The 26338-nt window shown below is 35.1% G+C and overlaps 6 protein-coding genes and 1 long non-coding RNA gene across 12 annotated transcripts; 2 read left to right on the top strand and 5 right to left on the bottom strand.

The window, feature by feature from the left end:
* Positions 1–4389: 4389 nt before the first annotated feature.
* On the bottom strand, positions 4390–7709 carry LOC117125642. 2 transcript variants are annotated; one of them, XM_033291554.1, is made up of 6 exons: positions 6053–6177; positions 5752–5832; positions 5551–5662; positions 5315–5472; positions 5126–5246; positions 4390–5042 (listed from the first exon to the last, which is right to left on the bottom strand). In XM_033291554.1, the coding sequence occupies exons 3-6, from the start codon at positions 5569–5571 to the stop codon at positions 4701–4703; spliced, it is 642 nt and encodes a 213-aa protein (XP_033147445.1). In that variant the 5' UTR covers positions 5572–5662; positions 5752–5832; positions 6053–6177; the 3' UTR covers positions 4390–4700. The 2 variants fall into 2 exon arrangements, with proteins under 2 accessions (XP_033147445.1, XP_018514499.2); XM_018658983.2 differs by lacking the exons at positions 4390–5042; positions 5126–5246; positions 5315–5472; positions 5551–5662; positions 5752–5832 and adding exons at positions 6262–6376; positions 6570–6843; positions 6984–7046; positions 7157–7220; positions 7298–7709 and having other exon boundaries at positions 5871–6177.
* An 81-nt stretch (positions 7710–7790) lies between these two features.
* Positions 7791–10452, top strand: LOC103848787 (thioredoxin H9). Its single transcript, XM_009125614.3, has 4 exons — positions 7791–9550; positions 9684–9803; positions 9885–10007; positions 10093–10452. Exons 1-4 carry the CDS (start codon positions 9530–9532, stop codon positions 10249–10251), a joined length of 423 nt encoding a protein of 140 aa, XP_009123862.1. The 5' UTR covers positions 7791–9529; the 3' UTR covers positions 10252–10452.
* Positions 10453–10582: 130 nt separating this feature from the next.
* LOC103848765 (serine/threonine-protein kinase AtPK2/AtPK19-like) lies at positions 10583–13941 on the bottom strand. The gene is made up of 7 exons (XM_033291001.1): positions 13197–13941; positions 12602–12699; positions 12023–12519; positions 11853–11935; positions 11481–11775; positions 11283–11387; positions 10583–11078 (listed from the first exon to the last, which is right to left on the bottom strand). Exons 2-7 carry the CDS (start codon positions 12681–12683, stop codon positions 10779–10781), a joined length of 1362 nt encoding a protein of 453 aa, XP_033146892.1. The 5' UTR covers positions 12684–12699; positions 13197–13941; the 3' UTR covers positions 10583–10778.
* On the bottom strand, positions 13941–16569 carry LOC103848777 (serine/threonine-protein kinase AtPK1/AtPK6). The gene is made up of 6 exons (XM_009125608.3): positions 16396–16569; positions 15160–15978; positions 14998–15080; positions 14610–14904; positions 14428–14532; positions 13941–14359 (listed from the first exon to the last, which is right to left on the bottom strand). The coding sequence occupies exons 2-6, from the start codon at positions 15760–15762 to the stop codon at positions 14063–14065; spliced, it is 1383 nt and encodes a 460-aa protein (XP_009123856.1). The 5' UTR covers positions 15763–15978; positions 16396–16569; the 3' UTR covers positions 13941–14062.
* A 543-nt stretch (positions 16570–17112) lies between these two features.
* LOC103848758 (probable serine/threonine-protein kinase PBL1) lies at positions 17113–20123 on the bottom strand. The gene is made up of 4 exons (XM_009125592.3): positions 19917–20123; positions 18814–19463; positions 18480–18737; positions 17113–17990 (listed from the first exon to the last, which is right to left on the bottom strand). Exons 2-4 carry the CDS (start codon positions 19414–19416, stop codon positions 17241–17243), a joined length of 1611 nt encoding a protein of 536 aa, XP_009123840.1. The 5' UTR covers positions 19417–19463; positions 19917–20123; the 3' UTR covers positions 17113–17240.
* A 610-nt stretch (positions 20124–20733) lies between these two features.
* LOC103848740 (TOM1-like protein 8) lies at positions 20734–24640 on the top strand. 5 transcript variants are annotated; one of them, XM_033290817.1, is made up of 11 exons: positions 20734–21461; positions 21691–21769; positions 21965–22063; positions 22155–22268; positions 22369–22517; positions 22620–22701; positions 22770–22855; positions 22930–23094; positions 23207–23604; positions 23857–24012; positions 24049–24640. In XM_033290817.1, exons 1-11 carry the CDS (start codon positions 21361–21363, stop codon positions 24507–24509), a joined length of 1890 nt encoding a protein of 629 aa, XP_033146708.1. In that variant the 5' UTR covers positions 20734–21360; the 3' UTR covers positions 24510–24640. The 5 variants fall into 5 exon arrangements, with proteins under 5 accessions (XP_033146708.1, XP_033146709.1, XP_033146711.1 ...); XM_033290818.1 differs by having other exon boundaries at positions 24085–24640; XM_033290820.1 differs by having other exon boundaries at positions 23210–23604; positions 24085–24640.
* A 22-nt stretch (positions 24641–24662) lies between these two features.
* Positions 24663–26338, bottom strand: LOC103848733. Its single transcript, XR_629213.2, has 2 exons — positions 25076–26338; positions 24663–24993 (listed from the first exon to the last, which is right to left on the bottom strand). It is a non-coding gene; the product is annotated as an uncharacterized LOC103848733 (long non-coding RNA).

A 26338-nucleotide genomic window follows, 5' to 3' on the forward strand; every position in this document is an offset into this window, starting at 1 on the left:
ATCTATATTATTATTTGCGAAATAAATTTTTACAACGGAGCTCTCACGTTAAAAGTTAGAACGGTTAATATCGTTTATACCCTTAATGAATAATTATATAAATTAGTAGAAATATGAAAACGAATTTCAAATCTATCTGATTAAAAAATGATTAAAATTAATAATAAATCGTTTATACCCTTAATGAATAAATTATATAAATAGTCAAAAATAAAAACATGTTTTAAAACATAAGATAATTGTTAGATATATTCTGTTGTTATCTGAAAATAATATTTTATTATAAAATTTATAGTTAGATATAAAATAATTTATAATTAAATGCTAATCAAACAAATAAATATATTTTCTAAAATATATGTGAATGTCTTTAAAATTTAACACACACAATAAGCATATATATTTTTTGATAAAAAGTAATGAATATATATTAATAATATTTTATTTTATGTTATATCTGATAATTGACTATAAGTAAATATAATAAAATTCTCAAAAATAAAATAAATTTTTAAAACATAAGATAATTCTTAAATATGTTGTATTTTTATCTGAAATAATATTTTTAATTATAAAATATAAATTTTAATGTTTTATTTTATCTTTTTAAAAATATAATTAATAATTTATTATGTTGGTTTTGATTTAATATTTATAAAAGGATAAATATCTATAAAAATACTATGCCCGCATGTGCGGGCGGAACACCCAGTTGAATATAATATTTAGTGTAAATGTTTGGAATATTTTGTGTAAACGTTTGGAATATTTTTTTAGATATAAAAGTATAAATTATGCTAATTTGAAAAAGTATAACTTAGTAATAGTAGAGTATAATTATTTGACATTAAACTTCTGAACAGATAGTAGTCTATATTTTCTAAAAACCATGTAGGCATAGTTTGATTCATAATATAGTATCCAATGTGTATAGTTTTTTTTTTTTAAATGTTTACCCTAGGGAGGTTTTTAAAGTGGTAATTTCTAAATTTATTTTATTTTTATTTTTTCCATCATTAACCTTTGAGGAATTCTGTAAACCTAATTGATTAAAAATACAAAATATTCAATACAATAGTTTTTTTTTTGGATCCACCTTTACACTAAATTTGTGTTAAAACTTACATCTGATTACTTTGGAAACTGGTGTATTTTTTTGAATTTTTTTTGGTGGCTTTTAAAACATGTGTTGAAACATCTTGGTTTTAATGTCCTCGGCAATTGCAGGGAAAAGAAACATTTCCTTCAAGTTGGTAGGTAAATCTGAAATATTTTTACTGTAATACCTAATATTTATGTCCACTGACTAAAATAAGTATGCTAATATAATTTGAATAGACAACAATGGTGAATTTATAATCAAGTTCTCAAAAAGGTCTGTTGAATAGTTTGATATAAAGATAACTTTTATAATTTGATTGTCTCATTAGACTTAGCATATTAATCTAATCTATTAAAATAGAGTCTTATTTTTTATCTACCATTTACAAGTTGTCATTTAGTTTTGGACTTCCTTTAGAATAGCACGTGTTTGGATATAGAAATGTGTTTGGTTCCTTGGATATATCAACTTATTACAACTTAGTTTAAACCAACAGAGAAATAATCTTATCATCGATCAAACAAGTTTGGTTCCTTAAATATATCATCATTACTTAATTTAAACCAACCTCAAAACAAATAGTACTTCGGTTATCTATCATCTACAAATAAAATAAGAAGCTCAACGTTTTATAAATGTGCATCAGTTTAACAATACAAGTGCGACCTTTGTATACATTTATATTACATTCATTATGTCCACCCTACGTACCTTAGACTAAACCAACTTTATAATTTGCTTCTCTTTACTTGCCACGTTCTCCACCTGGTACACCAACTCAATTCAGATTTGTCAAACTTTCATCATTCCAAAAATAGTCACCACGTATACATTTACATGACTTTGTGTAATGCACCATTCCATGCAGTAATCTACTTAAAGAAGAGTTCATAATATATCATTCTAGGCTCCTAAGTATTTATGTTGCATGGTGCATTACACGATAATTACAACCTCAATATATCAATGTAAATTAAAAACAGAATGTATACATATAAAAATGATCAATTTTGTAAATTAGTTACACGAAATATTCTAACAACAATATATATATATATATATATATATATATATATATATATATATATTAGCTCAAATCTACACTAACTTATCAATATTTATTCGTATATATCTTCTTAGATATTCAAATTAAATAAGATTCTTAGAATTATTTCTTCCCTGATATTTTAGAGTTAGGTATTAACCAACTTTCTAGCTATATTTTAAAATTAGATATCTTAACTGACATCAACCGATTTCAAAATTTATGGATCGATACTTGAAAAAGAATATACCTAGCGAGACAAACAAATGTTATGCTACGCTATAAATTAAAGCCGAACCCCATAATACAACTCACATCACCAAAAACATCTAAGACTCAAATGGCCATTTATAAATTTGACCAAACTAAAGTAGATATGGTATTAATATGGTTGATATTTGTATAAACCAAAATACCGAAAAACAAAAAAAAAAACTAAACTGAACCATAATCTTGATTGGACACCCCGTAAAACTTTATATTTAACACATATATTATAATTTCACATTAGGTACAACACATATTAAACATAAATTAATTATTTACATGTAAGAAATTATAATTTATATATATGTAAAAAAGTATATTATATCCACATATTATATAACAAAAAATCAAAAACACATAAATATGAAATGTAAATAAGCAATCTCAATAATTATTAGAAAGATTAGTCAAAGTATATCCGCGCACAGCGCGGGTCCATATCTAGTTATATTTTATTACTTGGTTTAGTAATATTCTCATACCATGGGGGAAATAGCGAAGCTGTAGAATAGCTTGATATAATAATAACCATACAACTATGTATCTGTGTGTATACTGGCATACTTATAGGAAACCATTTAGCCAAATTAATAGTTACTAACATCTAACATTTATATGTTGGCCAAGCGTGGTTTGGCTATGCTTTCCAGAGTTTGGCTTCTCTTAGTGTTCTATATTTTTCGTATATACTCACTGGAAACACAACCTGTGTGCCAGGGAACTAAACAAATCAATAGGTAGACAAAAAAAACAAAATTCTATCCTATGATAATCAGTCTTTTTGGAAAAAAATTCCACAAAAAAATATAGTCTAATTTTTTTAGACAAAGGGGACTTAATCTAGGTGTTTTTGTTTTGTTTTCAAATATCGAGGGAGATATAAAACTTTTAATCCACGTTCAATGAAAATCAAAACTTGTATTAAGAGTAAAATCAAGCTAATGAGTGACATAGACTTCTATTGAGATAATATATTGGCTCTGGTTTTTAAGGTAAGGATTTACAAATATGGAAAAAAATATTCAACTTAATTGTGCAATTGATTCTTTTGATATGGGGCATAAATCAAGGCATCTACTTTATTAAAACAGAAGTACAAAATAGAAATACCCCTTAGTTTTACTACTTATTTACATTAGAATGCCATTGATGTATTTATTGAACCTATATTTAAGCATGCTTGTCTTTTCCTAATTTAAATCATAGATTTAAGCATTTAATATCTTTCCAAAATTTAAATAATAGATTTCCTTTATCAAATCATAACCAAAATAAATTTCCTAATATATTTCGTATTAACATACTCAATATTTTTAATATTTATAAGTAATAAATAATAAAATAAAAAATCACACATCATAATCAATTTATATAACATATAAATAAAATATAAAATAGTTTATTCATATATTAGTATAATGCTTTCATAATATAAGTCCAATTAGTTATAAATATTGGATTTGTTTATATGATACATTGTGATATAATAGACGATTAAAATCACAAAATATAATTATTCAAAGTAATAAATAAAATTGTTATGTTTAAAAATGTTATATTAACAGTTATGTAATATATTTTAATTTACATATATATATTATACCATTAGTACAAAGAAAAAAATTAAAGTGAAAGAAAATATTTATACGGTCACGGGTCAAGCTCTAGAAATAAATAACAACAGTAAGATTATTTTTCTTTAACAAATTTCTTTTAATTGAAATTATAGTTCCAAATAAGTTTATATATTTTATGTATTTATAAATTTATTTTCTTTGTCTTTAAGGAAGCTTAGATTTTGAAATTGAAAAAAATATGACCGCCTCTATATTATTTTAATTACGAAATTTAAAATTTATATCAGAATATTTTATTAAACTTTTAATTTTTATTTTTATTATAACTATAAAGATTAATTTTCAATATGAATTTATGTTTTAATATTACAAATACGTCATTTAATATAAACAAAAAAAAAACTAAAAACATAAAATAAATACCCGCCCGGTCGGGCGGGTCAAGGTCTAGTTAGATATTATTTGGTAGCACTAATTTGGGTCCGGTAATTTAAAAAAAAAAGTTAGTACCATGCTTTTAACGTGAAACTCATGCTGATTCAAAAAAAGTTAGTACCATACTTTAAAAAACAAATTGTTTCCAAAATAGATTCAAAAGTATGAAATAAGCAGAATTAGGAGAAAGAGTCAAACAAAAGCCAAAAAAACTGGAAAGCTAAAACAGATAAGTGTAGTAAAAGTTGCATTCTTTGCCACGATGAGAGGCATATTAGTTCCCATCTTTAGAACGTTTAGCGTTGCCTATCTCAACACCATCACCCATCCTTTTCAGCACTACCTCTGCAGAATCTTGAGGGCTTTTGGATGGCTCAATAACGTCATACCCAGTCGCAAGTGTTCCATTACCAGAGCCACTAATTTGATCAGCAACTGGATCTTGTGTAGATGGTGGAGCAGATGGGGACAGGACATTCGTCACGGTTATTACCCGCGTCCTGCCTGAAAAATTGTGCTCAGTCACCTTTACATTGAACTTGTGTGTTTGCCCTATTGTGTTGAGCAAAACTTGCGGAACGGGCACCTCGAATCCATTTTCTTTATTTCCATTGGCCTGGCATGTTTTAAAATAGTTGTTATCTGAGACCGTAAGTGTGTAAATAATGAGTTTGTACCTCAAAATAATTGAGTTTGTACCTCAAAATAATTGCTAACCAACTCCGACGCATGCTTCCCTGTTAGCTCACGACCGGCATCGCCAAGGAGAACAAAAACAGCCTCATCACTCTTATCATAAACATAAATCTTAGCTAGGTATCTGGCATTAAAATATTAGCAGTTAGTCACCGCTAAACTAAAATTGAATCAAGGGGTTAGAGTTCATACTGTGGTTCACCGGCAACATCGTTCTTGCCACATTTCGCGCACATAAGGGAGGTTGGCCCTTTGGTTGCCTTTGTTTTGCACCCACCGCATGCTATATAATACCAAGGAGAGTCGTGGACAACATCATCAATTGTCGCAGTGCACACAAAGAAAGCATCCTGAGACAATGTGTAAGCAATTAAGATAAGTACAAATATGTTAAACAATGAATTAGAAACAAATATAATTTTTTATACCTTCACAGCTCCCTGCTTCATGTAGGAGAATATTTCTTCAATAGTCAATGTCTCAGTTTTTGTAACCACATCTGCATTGACCTGCTTGGCAATATATGGATTTCTTCCCAACCTGCTCCAACGTTTGAAAACATTTCATAACTCAAACTGATTGTAACTGGCAAGGGTTCTAATTATTATATACTAAATTTTTAAACATACCAGCCGATATACTCTTTAGTTGGTTAGACCTTGTAGTCAAAAAGACCCGTGAGGAGGTCATGGATGTGAGAGCAAGTGTGCCTGTAGTATTATGTTGTCATAGACAAAGGCAAACGAAACAGAGAATATACATATTAGTTCTTTGTTTATGCTTTTACTCTCTATGCAATATTTATAAAAATTAAACAACTACAAAGAGCAAAGCTAAACGACTGCGATGACACAGAGGTAAAGTATATGGGCTATACAGAGAATTTAAGATTGTAAGGTGCGATTCAGTCTGAGATAGTGAAAAGTGTACCTCCTAAACGTTTGGGGTAAACAGTAGTCACCAAAATCATGGAGGGAGTGTTGTCAGAAGACTTGAACTTCTTGCAGAAATCCACAGCAGCTTGGTCCCAAAGATAGAGCTTCATAACAGGTCCCCTGCAAATGATTAACATTTTCAGTTTTGGAAAATACCATAGTGTACTGTGTGATTTGGACAAAAAGGTAAACGTAAACACTTACGCATGCGACTGCACATGCACCAATATACGCCGAGTGGTTGCGAGCTCGGCATCGTCAATGAAGGGATGCATATTGAGGCTCTAGCCGTTAACCAGTTTCAAGTGTCCAATAACATCTGGTACAGGTTGAGAAGCAGAATGTTGTTGAGAAAGCTTATAATTAATAAGTTATGAATTTAAGATAACACCCTAATCTAAAATCAGATACTGTTTTTTGTAGATAGTTAGCTACTAATTGTGAGATACTGTGTACAAAATAACAAACCAAGTATGTGGAAGCAACATATTACTAAATGATAGAAAACTTACCGTAAAGATCACCTTTCATATCACAGCCAGCTTCGAAGTCTTCATAGGAATGGAACCGGAAACGGTCCTCCTCAAAGTCCACAGGACTGTTCTCAAGGGGTGCCAACTCGGAAGTGTGGGAGAAGGAGATTGTCACGCTGTGAGCAGCAACCCGGAACACCTCTTTGTTTCTGAATCCGTAGAAGTTGGTGAGAGTGTAGAGACCGCCTTGTCTCATATGTGGCATGAATTTTTTGATTCTTCCCGGTGGGACAAAGCCTTGAATAACGGTCTCCTGCAAACAAATGAAGTTCGAGCGTAAGTGAAAAAAAAAAAAGAATTAACATAATTAAAATTCAAAAGAAGCTCTCCAAAGCGGTTTCAAAGTTAATCAAAAGAGAGTTTAAGTTTGGGGGAGAAGAATGAATGAAATACCGATTTCACAGGGCTTGTTTCTCTGAGTTCGATCATGTACTCAGCCATCTTCTCTCCAATCCCCTGCGAGAAAGACATGAAACAGAGCCATGTGAAGAAGTTAAACCAATGTTGACTACGGAAGCAGAGATTATGTAAATTCATGCGGCTTTACGTTATGTAGATGTATTTACCCATAAATGTGAAGCATCAGGAGTTTCTCCACCAAATAAGTTCCTGGCGCTCACAAATGCGTTCCTGTGTACGGGTACATTATGAGGGAAGAGGTTCTGGCATATGGAACAATTAATAAACTCAACCATTCAAAGGGGTACCTCTGTCCTTTGCTAGTAAGTTTAGCATTTTCTGCAACGGCTGATCTATAAACTCCGAGTTTCTTGACCCAACTTTGATTTTTACCTATCAGCGGAGAACGTATAGCCATCATCCTATGCGAGCTTTTCGTCTTGCCTTTCGATTCCAGCCAAGCTTGCAGTTTTGCTTCCATGTCTACTTTAACCTTGGGGGTCTCAACCTTGGGATTCATAGACACAACGTTTGAAATATTGATACTAAATATCTTTGACAGTAACAAAAGCAAGAGGTTAATCACTTAAACATCATACGAAGAACATGATACTAAATATCTTTGACAGCAACAAAAGCGAGAGGAAACATGCGTCTTGCCGTTCGCTTTAACCACGGCGGATTGAACGGGATTAGATCCGGTTTTCGACTCGCCGTTGCCGTCGGAGAGGAGATGATCGATTTGCTGTTTGGCTTTGTCGACATAGTGTTTCACTGAGGAGAGTGAGTTTTTGATTAGGGTTTCTAAAATGAAAAGGCATCTTCGTATAAATAGGGATGAAACAAAGAAAACGAAACAAAACTATCAATGGATGATTGAAACAAAGAAAACAAAGCAAAATATTGACATGCTTAAAGTTTATCATAAAGGAGAAATTGATTGAAGTAAAGCATAGATCTGAACTCATTCTTCAAGTTTTTCAATCGGAGAAAACGAAAGGGTATAGAAGAAGATGCCGAGTTCGTTTGTTAATTTGGAAAAAAAGAATCAGGTCCAAACGTGAATAGCACAAGTAGGACGAAGCCCACATGTTGACGTCCATCTGATGTGTAAAAAAAAAAGAATATGATTGGTTGATTATTTTGTAATACGTGGCATAGCTATATGATGAGTATATCTTCCTTTTAGTATAAGAAGATAGATCACCGTCCAAACTTGCTGCATGCGTAAGCGTGACTATATTTGAGCCAAAATATGTATTTTGCTCAAAATGTGATAAAAGAATAGTAGTAAAAGCTTGAATTCTATAACTGATTCATTTAAGTCAAAAAGTCAATTCTCGTTGTACGTTGTTTCCTTTTGCGTTTTCTCTTAAATTACCGTAATCTAAACGTCAAAAATATTTTAATGTACGTTGACAACAAATCAGTAACGTTTTGGAGTGCATTACTACAAAATCTCCTTGATTTGCTTTTCTAGTCTATAAATCATCTCTTCAACAAATGCACTACTAACAACAAACCAAACACGTTTTCGAGTATTTTACTACAAATCTCACTAATCTGTTTCTCTACTTTATCAATCTTCTCTTCGGCACATGTCCTTTTGCTTTAAATTTGTTGACCTGCTTAATACACTCCAGTGATACAATTTTCTTCCGTAGACTTTTAAGTTTTATATAACTTAATGATATAATCTTTTTACGATAAATTTTTATGGCAATTGTATGATAAATACCCATTTTTCGTGCCGCTTCTTCAATTGGAAGATCAACATATTTTGATTTTCCAATTGAATGAGCCGCTCGAAAAAGAATCTTTGATCTACAATTACTAAACTTGATTATAATCGTTAATTTAAAAAAACTTTAAATCTGCAGAAAAAACTATATCACTGAAAGAGGTTTTAAGCATGACAACAAATGTAAAGTGAAATAATAGTTGAAGACGAAACCGATAATAAATTGGAGAAACAAATGAGCGAGACATGTAACAAAAGTGCTTTAAATAGTTTTGAGGTAATTATAGACAACTTGCGTCAATTACTCCCTCTGTTCATCTCACAAAGTATTATCTCCTCTGCCCAAAAAAAAAAAAGTATTATCTCCATGTTTATTCCCTTTGCTTATTACATGTTGGAATCGTTTGAAAAATAAGTACAATTTTTTTTTTTGGTTCTTCTAATTAACTGCTTAAACATTAAAAGGAAGGAGGGCAGAAGTGTATTTACACAGAAAGGAGGAGGACATTTTGGTCTGACCGAGTCAATAGAGAGAGGGATTCGTCTCCAGTCAATGACTCCTAATTTGGTATATTCCTCGTAACGGCGTCGTTTCGTTTCTTCATTCACCCTAAAAAAACCAGAAAATTTGGTAAAATTTAATCTCTATCTCTCTCAATTCTCTGTCAAGACTCAAAACTCTTAACCTTTTTTTTTGTATGCGTTTAAGCCTCTGATCGTATCTGATCCCCAAAGGTTTGCTGCAAGGACAATAAAAGAAGAGAATCGATCCTCTGTTTTCTGGTAATTGAGCATTCAAATGGGAAGCTGCGTCTCTAAGGTATTCTATTACATTAACCAAACGAAACCGAAACCCTTGTTCTGTTATTGTCTTTTTTGTCGCATCAATATTTGTTTGTTTATGAGATGATATGAAATAAAAATAAGACCCTTTTGGTTTCATGCAAACGCAGAACAAAGGAGACGATGATACAATCCATAACGTTGATTTTTCTGGTGGCAATGTTCATCTCATAACCACCAAAGAGAGCTGGGATGATAAATTAGCTGAAGCTGGCCGTGATGGCAAAATCGTAATTTTCTCCTATATTCTCAATTCTTATGAAGTATCCTTTGTGTGTCTAATGACTCGCTCTCTCGTTTTAAACAAACAGGTGATAGCAAACTTCAGCGCGACTTGGTGTGGTCCATGTAAGATGTTGGCAACGTTTTACGTTGAACTCTCTGAGAAGCATCCTTCCCTTATGTTCCTTCTTGTTGATGTTGATGAACTCTGCGTGAGTAGTTTTCCCACCATCCATAGCTCTTTTCAGATTCTCTTCTTCAATTAAATCTCAAATGTTTTTGTTTTAAATTGTGCAGGATTTTAGCTCATCGTGGGACATAAAGGCAACGCCAACCTTCTTCTTTCTAAAGAATGGTCAGCAAATAGGCAAGCTTGTCGGAGCTAACAAGCCTGAGCTACAGAAGAAGGTTACTTCCATCATTGACTCTCTACCTCAAAGTCCACAACAGCCTTGACTCAACCTTTCTATATTGCTTGTGTAGCAAGTATCAAAAACTCTTTCTTCTTATCAATGTATGTAAAATGCCAATTTTTTTATTAAAGAACATTATGTGTTAGTTCATCACTACTCAATATAATATTGAATCATCTCTATGTACAATTACATCTGTGATTAGTTTGAACAGATTATAAAATCCAAAAGCACTTTGACTTGAGTTTTTTTTTTCAATTATTAGATACCTTCAATAATATAATAATGTGTTCTCTATCAAAACAATTTCTTCACTCTTCTAACAAGATCTCATCAAATCTAATTATTAAATAGGTTTCTTTGGCCAAAAAACAGATCAATATTAAATTCATATTCATATGTTTCATACACTTACTTTGATAATTAGATTTATAAACATTTTGTTTTGTTAAGAGATAGAAAAGAATATACATGTTGAGAAAGAAGCGACCACAAGACACATAAGATTATGTATATCTTATAAACATCAAATATATTTCCATCTAGTAGCATTAGGTTCCTCTACAAAGTCTATGTGGCTTGGCTGAGGATTGAACGAGGCGGTCTGACGTATGCGAAGTTGGTAAAAGGGTTGGCCTTAGGATCAGACCTTGGACTGTTTGCTGGAGAGTCCAACACAGACATATCAGTCCAACACTTGTCAAAATTCGCTATACATTGTCTTCCAGATACCTCCGGCTTGAAACTTGGCTTCACTTCTCTAGCTTCCAGCTTCTTCCAGTTTATTCCCTTAAACCATTTGTGCTCTTTTATCTCCCCTGCTCCTCTCGGTCCACTTCCAAGTCTTCTCTCTGGCTCTTTTTGCAGCAGCTACACATTCAACACAAAGTCATGATCAGATTTGGTCAGCTACAATGCCAATTCAAAGTACATGAAGATAAATAGATGAATGAAACATTGGTCTTGGTCTCCAAAATTTTTGGAAATATTTTATCTAAGCAAAAAATCTAATATAATTTTTTTTTATAAAAGTTCTTAATAAATGTTTATAGTCTTGTAGATGATTGTACTTACCCCTTTTAACAAAGCATGAGCTTCGGTAGACAGAAACTGTGGAAGTTTGATCTTGTCCTTGACTATTTTCTGCTGTATCTTTCCTCTGCTCCCCATAAACGGTGGCTGAAGAACACAAAACAAAAAAATGGCATCACACACAACACATATAAGTTATGAACTAAACAAAGACCAATACTACATTAGGTTTTGTCTTACCTTTCCAGTGAGCATCTCATAGAGAAGAATCCCAACGCTCCACCAGTCAGCAGCTTTATCATGACCTTTGCCTCTAACGATTTCAGGTGCCATATACTCAGTAGTCCCACACATTGAGTTTGACCTTGTGTTCTCTTCAAACTCCTTTGCCAAACCAAAGTCAGTCAACATCACATGGCCATCTGTGTCCATGAGTATGTTCTCAGGTTTGAGATCTCTATGCATTATTCCATTCTCATGGAGATGAGAAACCGCAGAGACTATCTCTGCAGTGTAGACACGAGCCAAGTCCTCTCTGTCAAAGAAAAACAAAACTAGTCAAGCCTTGAAGAATTCTAGTGAAACTCCAAAAAAAGAGCAATGAAGCCAAACCTGAAAAGCCCTTGGTGATAGAGCTGGAAGAAGAGATGGCCTCCGTTTATAAAGTCTAGCACAAGATACAGCCTATACTTAGTCTGCATACAAACAAGAGTATGTATTAATTATATAGAAGGTAAAGTCACTACGTACGATGCAAGGTTGTTAGAAGTGATGATTAGTACCTGGAAAGAGTATTTAAGTTGAACAATGAAGGGATGATCAATCTTGGTTAGGATGTCACGCTCAGCTTTCATGTACTCAGCATGGTTCTTCTCCATGATCTTATCTTTTCTCATGACCTTCATAGCGAATATCTCGGACGTGTCCTTCTTCCTCACCTGGAACACTTTCCCAAACGCACCTTGCCCCACAACCTTCAAAACTTCGAAGTCTTCAATGCCTACTTCACCTGAAACCTCCACCACATCTCCCTCTGGAGCTTTCTCACTGTCTAAGTCAACGATGGAAGAAGGGCCAACTAAAGAGTGGGAGCGACTGTGGATAACAGCAGGCTCGTCGAAAACAACATCACTGGACTCTTGAGGGAGTGGACCAAAGACATCAGAGAAGTCAAGGTCAACGTTATCTTTCAGTGGAGGGGTGATTGTTAAACACATGTGTTTCTGTAGCGGCTTCACGTTCTTGCAGGCAACAGGGCACTCAGAGCAAACCATATTTTCTAATCCACAGAGAAAAGACGTTCACCAGTTTTGGTTAGGGTTTCGTGCCAATGGAGTTAACGAGACTGAGAATAAACAAACCAATATCAAGGAGGAGAAGGTCTTCTTGTTTCCCTAGTTGAAGGAAACAGTGTGTACTGCTGCACAAGTGTCCAATTGCCATAAAAGTGGTCTAAGCTCTGCGGTTGATGAAATTTATAACAAGTTTTAGAGATAAGATTCAACGAATCATATCAAAATCTTGAAGTACAGATAAGATTTTGACAAGACTTATCAAAAGAATAACAAATGGAAAGATTCCTTTTTAATTTACCAAAAAGATAAGATTAAGGAAACTTGGCACATACGGAATATCATTATTACATGATCCTCTCACTCAAAATAAATTATTTATTTTACGAAACCCTAATCTAATCTAATTTAATCACCCTGGAGACGTGATCGAAGTAAATTCTAGAAGAAAAACAATTGCAAACAACAACCAAAATCAATATGATTCAGATAGAGTCTCAAGTTAGGGAAAAACACATGAAAATATCAAACAAAACCTGAAACGTAAAAGGTTTCTTGTCGTAGAAACAACGCATGAACTTGAATATTTCATATCCAGAAACCAAAAAGGAATATAAACTCTGCGGTAGGGGAGAAAAGTCAAAGAGATAGAGAAGAATATTACCAGAGAGAGAAGAAGAAGAAGAAGCCTGAGGAAGGAGGAGATGAGGCGGAACAGTGAATTTAAAAGGAATAATAATAAGGTTATGCCCCCAAAACTTCTAGGAAAAGGTTTCAGGTGGCTCCTTTGTTATTTTCCTTTTTATTACAGAACAAGCAAACTTGCGAAGCATCGTGGATCAAGGGGTTAGTATACGTGTTCTGCCTTCATTGGGCGAAAGTTTACAAGTTGTTAAACGCGGCGGAGGTTTTTTTGAATATTTAATTATTTATTAACATCAATTATTTGTCTATTTCCATAAATCCAACTCAAGTGGGATGTATTTTGGAAAATAGTTTATTTTTTCTTTATTTAAATCACATGTTTTTCAAGCAAAATAGTAGTACTGATCATAAACCCCTTATTATATTTCAAAGCATATACAATCATATCACAAACACATTGTGGATTATAAGCACAAAACACTAAACCACATGACTAAGCTGTTGAGACTTTTACCACTTGTAAGGCTTTAAGCCTTTAAAGTATTTTTATTACATTTCCTCTTGTTACGTTCATGTTTTACAAAAGTCAGCACTCTGTGGCTTTAGACTTTTTTTTTTAGTTACAGTCAACTTCTTAAAGCCTAAAGTTTTATAAGCAAAATGTTTTTAAAAGCCACAGTCACAACAGATGTAAACAATCGCAGCCTAAGTCGTTATTCAACAATTATTCAATGATTTATGAAAGCCATATCAAACATTATGCTTAGAAAGTTAAACAACTTTATTTAGATAAAATATTTCTCTCGACATACAATTTTCTTAAATATGGATCAAGCAGCTCATTTCTTAAAACAGGTTTTAATAAATAAAAGAGACATTAGGTTCTCACATATGCTGAAGGAATGATGGAGGAGGTCTCACATATGTGAAGTTGGTAAAAGGGTTGGCCTTAGGATCCGAGCTTGGACTGCTTGCTGGTGAGTCCAACACTGACATTTCAGTCCAGCACTTGTCAAAATTCGCTATGCACTGTCTTCCCGAGATCTCCGGCTTGAAACTTGGCTTCACTTCTCTTGCCTCCAGTTTCTTCCAGTTCATTCCTTTGAACCATTTGTGATCTTTTATCTCCCCTGCTCCGCTTGGTCCACTTCCAAGTCTCCTCTCTGGCTCTTTTTGCAGCAGCTATACGTTCATTACAAGAGGTCAGATACAATGCTTTATAGTAGTACTATGAAGATGATGATACTTACCCCTTTCAGCAAGGAATGAGCCTCACTGGACAGAAACTGTGGAAGCTTGATCTTGTCCTTTACAATTTTCTGCTCTATCTTTCCTCTGCTCCCCATAAACGGTGGCTGCAAAAAATAAAAGACATCAAACAACACATTCATATCACCTAAGCATAATAACAGGAATGAGTGAGTCCTTTTACCTTTCCTGTGAGCATCTCATAGAGAAGAATCCCAACGCTCCACCAATCAGCAGCCTTATCATGACCTTTTCCTCTAACAATTTCAGGTGCCATATACTCAGTAGTTCCACACATGGAGTTTGATCTTGTGTTCTCTTCAAACTCCTTTGCTAAGCCAAAATCAGTTAGCATCACATGGCCATCTACGTCCATGAGAATGTTTTCAGGTTTGAGATCTCTATGCATTATGCCTTTCTCATGGAGATGAGAAACTGCAGAGATGATCTCTGCAGTGTACACACGAGCCAATTCCTCTCTGAGAAAAAACAAAACAAAACATAGAACTAGTCAAGCCTTGCGGATTCTGGTGAAACTCCAAAACTAATTGAAAATAGCAATGAAGCCAAACCTGAAAAGCCCTTGATGATAGAGCTGGAAGAAGAGATGCCCTCCGTTTATAAAGTCTAGCACAAGGTAGAGCCTGTACTTAGTCTGCAAAAGAGAATGTATACACTCTGAGTAAATCATATAGAAGGTTAAAGCCACTAGGATGCAAAGTGATGATTAGTACCTGAAAAGAGTATTTAAGTTGAACAATGAAGGGATGATCAATCTTAGTTAGGATGTCACGCTCAGCTTTCATATACTCAGCATGGTTCTTCTCCATAATCTTATCTTTCCTCATGACCTTCATCGCAAATATCTCAGAAGTCTCCTTCTTCCTCACCTGATACACTTTCCCAAACGCACCTTTCCCTACAACCTTCATAACCTCAAAATCATCAAGACCAACCAAACCAGGGACCTTCACCACCACATCTTTCTCCGCAGATCCATCACTGTCAGTCTCGTCAGTACCAGAGAATTCATATTTTAACGATTCAGCTTCAACACACTCCACCAAGTCAACAGAGTCCTCAGTCTCTAGTAAGGTAAGCTTCCTGACCTTGAAAGAATGACTGCCTATCGAAGACGGTCCAACCAAAGAGTGGGAACGAGTGTGGATAACAGCAGGCTCGTCGAAGGCAACGTCTCCGGCCTCTTCAGGGAGTGGGCCAAACACATCAGAGAAATCAAGTTCAACATCATCTTTCAATAAAGAAACCGAAGGGCTGAGGGACAAATACTGCTGCTTGTGGGTTTTGTTGGGGACAGGAAGGTGAGAGGAGACCATAGCTTACAACCAAAAAATAAACAACAGAGAACCGCTGAGAAAGCTTCACCAGAAGGGGGTTAATGCGGAGAAAACTGACTAAAACGACAGCGGATCTGGAGAATAGTGGCGATAGGCAATCCAATAACGAGTTGAAGAAGCTCTAGTTGTTTCCCGTTGTTAAGGAAACATTCGATGCTGCAGTAGTGCGCAAATGCCATGAAGGTTTTATATGCTCTGCAAGAAAAAAACATCAAAAGTTCACAACTTTAGAGTCTATATCATATAAGCAAGTTCAATGATCAATTTAACTTCATAAAAATATATGAGAAACGTATAAGCAAGTTCAACGATCAATTTAACTTTATAAAAATATATGATTGAGATTAAGAAACGTATAAGCAAGTTAAAACGATCAATTAACTCCAACACAAATGCGAAAAGAAGGAAAATTTTCACTACAATCATGAATAAACCCCAATGCTTGATTACAAACCCTAGATAGATTCTATAACCCTAAATTTCCCCAGGAGAAAAAGTAATTCAATTTCAATAAAATCAGATCTAGTGAAAGCAAATTGAGATCTAACAAGGAGATCTAAATTCAGCGAGTGAAAGTCTAAGAGAGGGCAGAGAGAGAGAGAGATGTTTTACCAGAGAGGATGGTTGAGGGAAGAGACGACAATGGGAACGAAGACGAGAGGAGGATTTAATAAAGAGAGGCGTCGTATAGATCCAGGGAGAGAACACGTGGTCCTATCTTACTGGGCGAATGTTGACCAAGTAGTTAATTGTGCGGCGGAGGATTTTTCGGCTTCTTTTATTTGTGGTTGTGGGCTGATTTTAACCAAGCCCATAATACGAATATTCGAGAGTATATTATTCAGGTGTTCATATTTATTAATTTTTTATAGAGCATCTATCCGCGGATTTTGATTTTGGATCCAATTTGTAATTAAGTTTACACCCGGTTCATGTACATACAGTGACAGGTTCTAGTAACCAATATTTATTCACCACGTTAACAAAGATGTAGGACTGTTACTTCCCATTACACTGCCCAAAGACTGAGGTGATGACAATAAACCCTCCCGAAGAGAGACCCATCATTACTTGTCGTAGTGGATATATATTTAAGACAATATCAGACAAATTGCTCTTCTTTTGGCCATAATTTTACAAACTGATAGAAGAGAGATGGAGAAAGAATAAAGAGTATCGAACTGCTTGAGAATCATGAGTCAAAGTGGATACATATGTACATGCTCGATTACTATCCCCGACAAAAAAAAAAGATTTGCCAGTGATACAAATCTTAGTAAGAGATATATTGGTATAGATTATGTAGACATTAGATCAATAGGGGCATTATGGTATAATCGAAAAATCAAATAGTGCTTAATAGTAGATTTGTGTAGTTACCTAAATATGAGATAAATCTTGTGTAGAGAGTGCAAATATTCAAAAACAAATAGGAAAAAAGAGAGAATATGAACAAATCAAAACCCTTCAAGACTAGTTCTCCTAACACTACCTGAAGACAATCTCCGTACCTCCTCCCTACTCATCTCCAACGACGAACACACTCTTGCCGGGAACACCAACCCCCGTCCCCTTGTAGGCGAAACTGACGGTCGTCCTGCTGGTGGCGATGGCGAAAAACCAGACCTCGGCGGCGCTGCTACAGCCGGTGTCCAAACAATAGTGTTGAGACTGCTTGATCTTCCCATATGTTTCCTCGCCGCGACAGGTGCTGGCTCCCGTAACGGGAACCTACAAGAGTACTTCATGTCCTGCACAACCCTGAGCTGATCAACAATATTCCTCATGGTTGGACGCTCTGATGGCTCCACCTGCAAACACTTCTGCGCTATATCCGCTATGCTCCACGCTGCTTTCGCTGGAAACCGACCTTTGAGCTGAGGATCCATTATAAGAGAGAGTCTACAGTCATCTGCTAGAAAAGCTTTGCTCCATTTCACTAAGTTCCTCTCTTCTTTAGGGTACGAACCGTCCATGTTTCTCCGACCAGTTAACATCTCAAGCAGAACTATCCCGTAGCTCCACACGTTGCTCTTTGGTGTCAAAACCCCTCTCTCTAGTGTCTCTACTGAGAGGTTAGCTAGTGCTGAACTGTTAGAGGTTTCTGTCTCGGGAGGAGTGTTGCCTACGCAACCGTATCCAGATAACTTGGCGCTGAAGTCTTTATCTACTTGGATGTTAGCCGCTGAAAATTCGTTGTACATCGCCTGTTCACCAAGAAGACAAAAGATCTCAGTAACAAGCATGGTCCTAAAAATCGGTTTAGCAAATTCATGTTAACCAAAACGATTTTCTTAAAATCCGATTTATACAACTCAAATCGGTTTAAATCATTCTAAATATGATTTATACGACTCAAATCGGTTTAAATCATTCTAAATATGTTTAAATCGATCTAAATTAGTCTAAATCTGTTAAATCAAGTAATCATGTTAGTACAAATTCACAAAATTTGTCTAATTTTGTTTGTTTTATATATCTAATTTTAATAATTCATCAAAACAATTTTAGAATTAAACCCAAAAACTAAAATAACTTATATAAATGTAAAATATATCTAAAATAAATCAATGATTTGTTAAGGCCTAGACCCCGAATAATCCAACTAGTCACTAATACCGCCTAGTGATTTCTTGAACATTAGTCACAAGTAACTAATAGTTTTGACAATGTTGATGAGTCTTTTTTGTGTGTACCTGAAAGGGTCCTTCTTCATGTAAGAAGGTTAGACCCTGAGCTGCGCATAGAGCAATCTTCATTCTAGTGTTCCAATCAAGCGGAGGACCATCTGATCTCCCATGTAGTAACCGGTCCAAGCTTCCAAGAGCAAGCCTCTCGTACACCAACATTCTCGTGTCGGACCCTTCACGTGCGTGATAGCCCAACAGTTTACAAAGATTCTGGTGTTGCAGCGACGCCAATGTGTTCACTTCATTAGTAAACTCTCTAATACTCTGCACAATAGTAACGAATAGTAAGAACACAAATAAACACATTATATGGTAACATAACAACGTATGTTTTATTTACCTGAGTTATTACGTTAAGTCTCACAACAGTTGCCTCGACCTTCTTTGAGATTGAAGTTGAAGCAGCCTCGTCACCAAACGAAGCCATGTACATAACAGATGAAAGACCTTCGGAGACACATCTGTCCGTAGCAAAGGCACTACAAGCTGACACTACTTCATCGTACGAGAAGCTTCTAACAGACACACTAGGCGGCAAAGGCAACGGTCCGGAGACAGCAGATGATGATAACCTCCCGCTGCTTCCGTTAAACGATTTAAAGCTCCCCCAGTTCTTCAACGAAGAGCCGGTCCTCGGAGACGGCAACGGAAGTGGCTGCGGGCTAGTTTCTTGCTCCTCGTGGCTAAGCAGATCCCTCTCAGCTACACCGTGAATGCTCGAAGGAGCAGACATCACTCTCGTCCTGCTGCTGCTCATCTCGACATTACTAGGCTTCGCTCTAGTTCTGAAACTCGGAGGAGCGGACTGTAGATTACGGCTTGGAACCTTGGGTGGTGGCTCTGGTAAAGCAATTGGCTTGCTGCTTTCTTCGAGATCTAACCGTTTCATAGAGACAGAGCCACGTTTCTTCTTGCCTTTCAAAGGGAAACATCCTAAAACCATCTTTACTAAAGGGCACTGATAACTGAAGACTATACTAGCAATTTCACCTGAAAATGATTCAAAAAAACAAAACGTTTTTTTTTTTTAGCAACAGAGACAAAGATTGTTTTTTCTTACAAAACCAGATCAGTTTATGCATGTTTTAGATCAATTGTCTTGATAAAAACAATGAGCTTGAAAAAAATAAAAACTGGATTATATCTCCTCAGTTACAGATCTACATAAACTCTAATTGTGTCAGTGGAACAGCTAAAGATGCAATAAATATCTAAGACACGCGTTTAAAATGACGACATCCACTAGATTAATTACGACAATAGACTCAGGAAACTACATAAACGAAAGTTCGTATCATCATTGGATATTTTAATTTCTAAATTTAAAATTTTCACTGAAACAAAACACAATCTGTTCATGAGAAAGTTCGTTATCCGATCGCAAAAAAAAAGAACAAAAAAGGAACGTCAGATTCGATCTAAATGAGAGAGATTTGTTCAAACCTGGAAGGAACAATAACCGAAGAAAATTCTCTGGAGACGAAACTGAAACTGAAACTGCAGCAAGAGAGGAAGAGAGATGAGCGAAAATGAAATCGGAAATTTCTAAGGAAAGGAAACTCGGGTTTGTTTAGGTAAGTGAGAGAGAGAGATGTGGGACCCAAAAGAGAGCAGTAGTCAAAGTTCAAACCAAAGCAGATGATGTCCTAAATAATATTATTTTAATTTTAATTCAATTCCTCATCCCTACAACTCTGTTTGGAATTTTATCACTTTACTTTCATATTATTCCTCTTTCACCCCTTTACTTTTTGTTTTCTTCTTTCTAAACCTCGTAACGATTATCATCATATACAATACTGTAATAAATACCACTACAAATAATTTATTTTACAAAATAGAGATACATTCCTTATTTCCATGCAATGACAGCTCCAACAAAGATTTAAAATTATTACTTTTCAAAATACTTGTGTAGTATGGCCTTTTATTACATCTGTTATTTTTCATGAGTCTAAAAACTCATTTTAAGTCACTAGACATGGACGGTCTATTTTTCTGACTATGTATTTCACAAGAAAATTTCGTTTCTAATTAATAATTTAATATTAAGTATCCATCAATTTTTTTTAAAAAAATCAAAGTTTCCAGTAAAGCGACATCTCAGTCAAACTTGGAAAACTAATCTTATTTGCTTGTTCAATAAGAATAGGCAGTATCTAAATGGGGTTTTGTTTTCTGGTCAAATGGCTAATTAAGTTGTTGATTTAGATCACATTCATACGGTTGATAAAATAAATAATAAACAAAAGGAAAATTTTAGAAAAAGGTTAAGCACACGCGCTGCGCACGCGTGCGATGGAATTCTTTAAAACTGTGTGGAGGGTCCTTCTCAACCTTTTCATCACTCTTCTTCTACTTCACTGAATTTACGGTAGCCATCGTCATCATCATATTTTTTTCCCTAAAGTATTTGAATAGATTTTCTTTTGTAAACTGTGTATTTGAAAAGATTATTCATCGTAATAAGTTTTTTTTTTTTTTATTACACATCGTAATAAGTTTATTTAACTTGCATGTATTGAGCGACGACCTCTAGGCGTGCAGCAGACATATGTGAAATCTCCGTGGCGTTTCGTAATTTAAAGAGTGATTAGCGTGTCGTTTTATGTAGAGAAAAACGGCATGGATTTCACATTAGAACCCGTTGTTCAACCTAAGCCCAATATGGAAAACGTTTAAAGAACATATAAAAGGTCAATTAGTTCCTTAATCTTCTGCTTTAGTGTAGCAACAGTATTTACAAGTGTCGCCTTATTATTTCTGTTTACCAATCAAGAAGAGAACAAGTATTAGAAAGAAGTAAATGACTCCTATTAGTTAGAAAACCAAAAAAAAAACACTCTTTAAGTTGGAGAAGTTTTGAAGGAGAGGAAAAAGCCAAGAGATGGTGCATCCTTTGGTTGATAGAGCCACAAGCGATATGCTTATTGGTCCTGACTGGGCCATGAACCTTGAGATATGTGACATGCTTAATCATGAGCCTGGGTAACGCCCTTTTCAGTACTGTTCCCCATGATCTGTGATGAATCTGTGATCTAAAAGGAATCTCTTTTGTTGGGTTTGGCCTAACACATTGAACGTATATGTCTCGGTTATGCATTTGTGTTGGTTATTGGATTTATGTATTGTTCACATTTAGATTTGATGCTTCTTGGTTCTATACCGAACTTTTTTGTTCTTTTGGCTTTTATGATAAGTGATTGTGTATATGTAGGCAATATAGAGAAGTTGTGAGTGGAGTAAAGAAAAGGCTCGCTAGTAGGACTACCAAGGTTCAGCTTTTGGCTCTTACTGTAAGTTCCATTTGCAATTTGTTTGAGGGCTCATGATTCATGTTTTCGGTTTGGTTTTGGTTTAGTTTGGTTTGGTTTAGCGATTTGAAGAATTATGGATACAAATATATACAGACTTTAGATGAATACTTGTTATTCTTAGTTTAATATATTTCATGAGAAAATAAAATTAAATTAGGATTGTTTTCATTGTAGTTGCTGGAAACAATGATCAACAATTGTGGGGAACTCATTCACATGCAACTTGCTGAGAAGGACATTCTTCATAAGATGGTAAAGATGGTCAAAAGGAAGGTTAATCTCGATTCTTTGTAACCATTATTTTTATCCGTTAACATTTTTTTGCGTGACACCAAACTTATTATGTTCTTTGTTACACTTATAGCCTAACATCCAAGTGAGGGAGAAGATATTGATACTTATAGATACTTGGCAAGAGAGCTTCTCAGGTCCTCAAGGAAGACATCCACAATATTATGCAGCATACCAAGAATTGTTGGTATGTTATCGTTTTGGCTGAAACATGCTCATTTAAATAGAACCGTTACATGTTTCAAATTCTAGGAAGATTTCGTTTAAATTCTTTATCTATTTTGCAGCGTGCAGGAATTGTATTCCCTCAAAGACCTCCTCAACCCACAGTTAGTTCAGGACAAACTGGTCCCTCGACAATGTATAATCAGAATGCTCGTAACGCTAGACAAGAAGCTAATGATACTTCCACAGAGTCAGAGTTTCCTACTTTGAGGTGTTTACCTTTAATTATTGCCCCTTGTTTTATAAGAATATACTGAAAAACAATTAGAGATTATTTATAAAATAGCACTTTCTTTTTTGTTTTGTTTTGAAGTCTGACAGAAATTCAAAATGCAAAAGGGATTATGGATGTCTTAGCTGAAATGTTGAACGCAATAGATGAAAACAACAAAGAGGTATATAACAGTTTGGTAACATTGAATTAACCATTTGGATAATTTGTTTTTCTTTTACCCATTTGTAGGGACTTAAACAAGAGGTTATTGTAGATCTTGTTAGTCAATGTCGCACCTATAAACAAAGAGTAGTACACCTTGTAAACTCTACATCGTAAGGACCTAAACTTTTACCTATATATATTGATGAATATATGATTTATATACCCGTTTTGGTTCATGTTTCAGAGATGAATCGTTGCTTTGCCAAGGCCTAGCCTTAAATGATGATTTGCAGCGGTTACTTGCAAAGCACGAATCCATCGCTTCTGGAAACCCTACGCCAGTAAAGGGAGAAAAATCTAAAAAAGAAGTTGCTAAGGAGGCAAATCAGATCATAGATGTTGGATCAAGGTAAGAATCAGCTCCAGTTATAAAATATTTTATTTCTCTAAGGAAGCATGTAGAAGAGGAAAGATACTTGTGCAGCAAGTTACATTCTAAAATGTTTTGAATTTTTTTTCAGCAGTGAAACGAAAGATGGTAGTATTGTGGCTGTTGCACCAAATGGTCCAAAGATAGATCTTCTTAGTGGAGATGACTTTGAGACACCGAATGGAGAAAACTCACTGGCACTTGTTCCTCTTGGACCTGCACAACCAAGTAGTCCTGTACCAACACCAGATAACTCCATGGTCTTAATCGACATGTTATCAGATAATAACTGTGAAAGCTCTACTCCAACTTCGAGTCCACACTCGCATAATCAGATGGTGCCACAAAACTACTCAAATGGATTTGGACAAGGGTCATCTGGTCCTGTCTGGAATCTCCAAATTACCCAGCAACCATCTTCTCCTGCATACGGAAACCAAAACCAACCCTTTTCACCTACCTTTAGCCCGCCCATCTCACCGCACTATGGTATTCATCTAAAACTCTGCTTAATATCAGTGTTCTAAAGATCGGTTTATGCCCTGACTATGAGCAAAATCATAAGCGAAACTATTTCCGTAAAACGATTTAAAAATCGGTTTAGGTGGTCTTTAAGCGCCAGCTTATGCGCTAATCATCTATAATACACCTAATTATAGCTTAATTTTTTGTTTGAAAATTGTTTAATATATAACCGTGTGCATTATCTGGGGCTAGTCTTGATTGTCTTATTGCTATAAGGTGGACAAAACAACAATGTGTTAGCACTACCACCACCACCATGGGAAGCTCAATCTCCAAGCTCTAGTCCTCACTACTCTCCTACTCACCCGATGCAAGTGACTCAAGTTGTCATCACCACGCACACTCATCAACCGCTAGGTTACAACCCTCAAGGTGGCTCTCCTCACGCTTTCAACAACAACCCTCAAGGTGGCTCTCCTCACGCTTTCAACAACAACCCTCAAGGTGGCTCTCCTTATGCTATCAACAACAACAACAATAACATGTTCGGTATGATCCCCCCTCCAATGACAGGAGGCCACATGCAACCCTTAGGCCATCACAATCCTGCTGCCATGTACGGAGGCTACGGAGGACAGCCTCAGCCACCACAACAGTATTTTGGAGAACAACAAATGTACGGAGGCTATGGAGGACAACCTCAGCTATCACAAGAGCAGCTTGTAGAACAACAAATGTATGGAATGTCACTTCAAGACAATGGAGCCAGCAATGCCAACCCCTACCAAGTGTCTTCTCATCCTTCGGGTCTTAATTATCAGCAACCAATGATGAAACCTGTGAACAAGAAACCAGAGGACAAGTTGTTTGGAGATCTTGTTGAACTCTCCAAGTCAAAGAAACCTACTGAACGAGCCGGTAGTATGTAAAACCCCACTGTTTCACCATTTTTCATAGAGTTTTCAATTTTAATGTTGACTTTATACAATTTCTTAGAAAATAATTCTGAAAGTTTTCTTTTGTCGCCAAAAGTGAATAATATCATCATTTTCATTGGATATATTGTTGTTATTTCAACTGGATGAAAATGCAAACTGATTGAGATTAACTTGAACAAAATACAACATACAAGTGAAAACATCACACAACTTTTTTAATGTACTATCCTTTGTGATAATATCAATGAATGCTAACTTTTTTTTCCCACCATGACCTTTACCATTTTTTTACACATGAAACAAATTGGAAAAAAAAAGATAAACACACAAAAGAAAGAATGCAATAGGGTTGGGTTGGGAAAATGGTTCAACCTATCCAAGCCTCGATTCTAGCACACGGAGATATCTTTATAACATCAGGCGGATCAACAGTAATGTTCAAACACAAAACCAGAGCTACACATCCTGTTTTCATCTGCAAAGACGAAGGATTAAAGTCAGCAAAGAACATGAGATTTGCAAGACTTCCCAGATCCAATCATTATTTCTAAACAAACATTGTGATTGAAGTTTAAAACGCGTGTCTTGGTGCCGTTTCTTGAACTTCTGTTGCATCATTTGAGTTTTAAAATTTGAATGAACTTTTGCAAAGATTTAAAATGTTCATCACAAGTAGTAGATCGACCATGACAAACATGGTTATATATAGGTAATAGGTATAATTAGTAATTAGTCTAATTACTAGTGTATGATCCTTTACATCCGAGTTTACTATAATTTCTTTGTGACTTGTAGTTTCAGTACAGAGTAACGAGACAGAGTTACTACTAAATGATTCATGAATGTGTTTTTATGAGCTAAGTAGTTACGTCATTGCGCGAGTTGTCTATAATTAAATCCATAAACTCTGTCAACCTTGACTTGTTGACTGTGTGTTGTGGCTTTTTTTTACCGTGATTGCATCCTTCCACTACTTTTTAATTTGCAATTGTCCCATTAAATAATCATTAAAGGACATGAACATAAAGCGAACAGTTCATATGTTTGAATAACATCAAGGGCCAAATCAAAAGTGAGCTGAAGAGATCACACCTGCCTTTTCTCTCTCTCTCATAAACTTCTGAATCTCAAGTTTGAGAAACACACAGAATTTCGATGATGAGGAAGACGCTGAGCATACTTGAAGAGCTCATCTTCGTGCTGATGAGCCTAGCCTCAGCGATCACGACAGCTCTCCGGACGTCGCCTTCTTTCTCCGCCGGATCTTCCACCACCTCCTCACCTTTGATGACCAACCGTATCACCTTCGCCCCACAGTTTTTTCTTTGAAATTTCACTATTATCATTACATGTATGTTATTGTGTATTGTGTATATACCGCTTGAAATACAAACTTTAATAATTGTATGTTTTGTGATACACTTGGGTACTAAAAACAGAAAAATTGTAATTTCACTATTTGTATTGACTCATTTATATAGCAAAACATCCATGTATAAATACAAGTATAACAACGTAGAGGATGAGATGATATCAAGATTCATGAGTGATCAAATTCAACAAAATCTATTTTGGGTTGGGTTTTTTTTTACGGTTATAGTTAGGATTGTTTGTTTATAATGAAGTACTAGACTTTGACCCGCGCGCCTGCGCGGGTGTATATTTTAAAAAATATGTTGATATTTGTTTTTCATGTAATTATTAGGATTTGAAAAAATGAATCCGATGAACATAACCGATACCGATCCAAAAATATAGTACCAAACCCGAACATAAATTGATTAAATATTCTAATTATTCAAAAAAAATTATTTAGAGAA

Source organism: Brassica rapa, chromosome A01 (assembly GCF_000309985.2).
Source record: "Brassica rapa cultivar Chiifu-401-42 chromosome A01, CAAS_Brap_v3.01, whole genome shotgun sequence".
In the NCBI taxonomy this organism is placed as follows: Eukaryota; Viridiplantae; Streptophyta; class Magnoliopsida; order Brassicales; family Brassicaceae; genus Brassica; species Brassica rapa.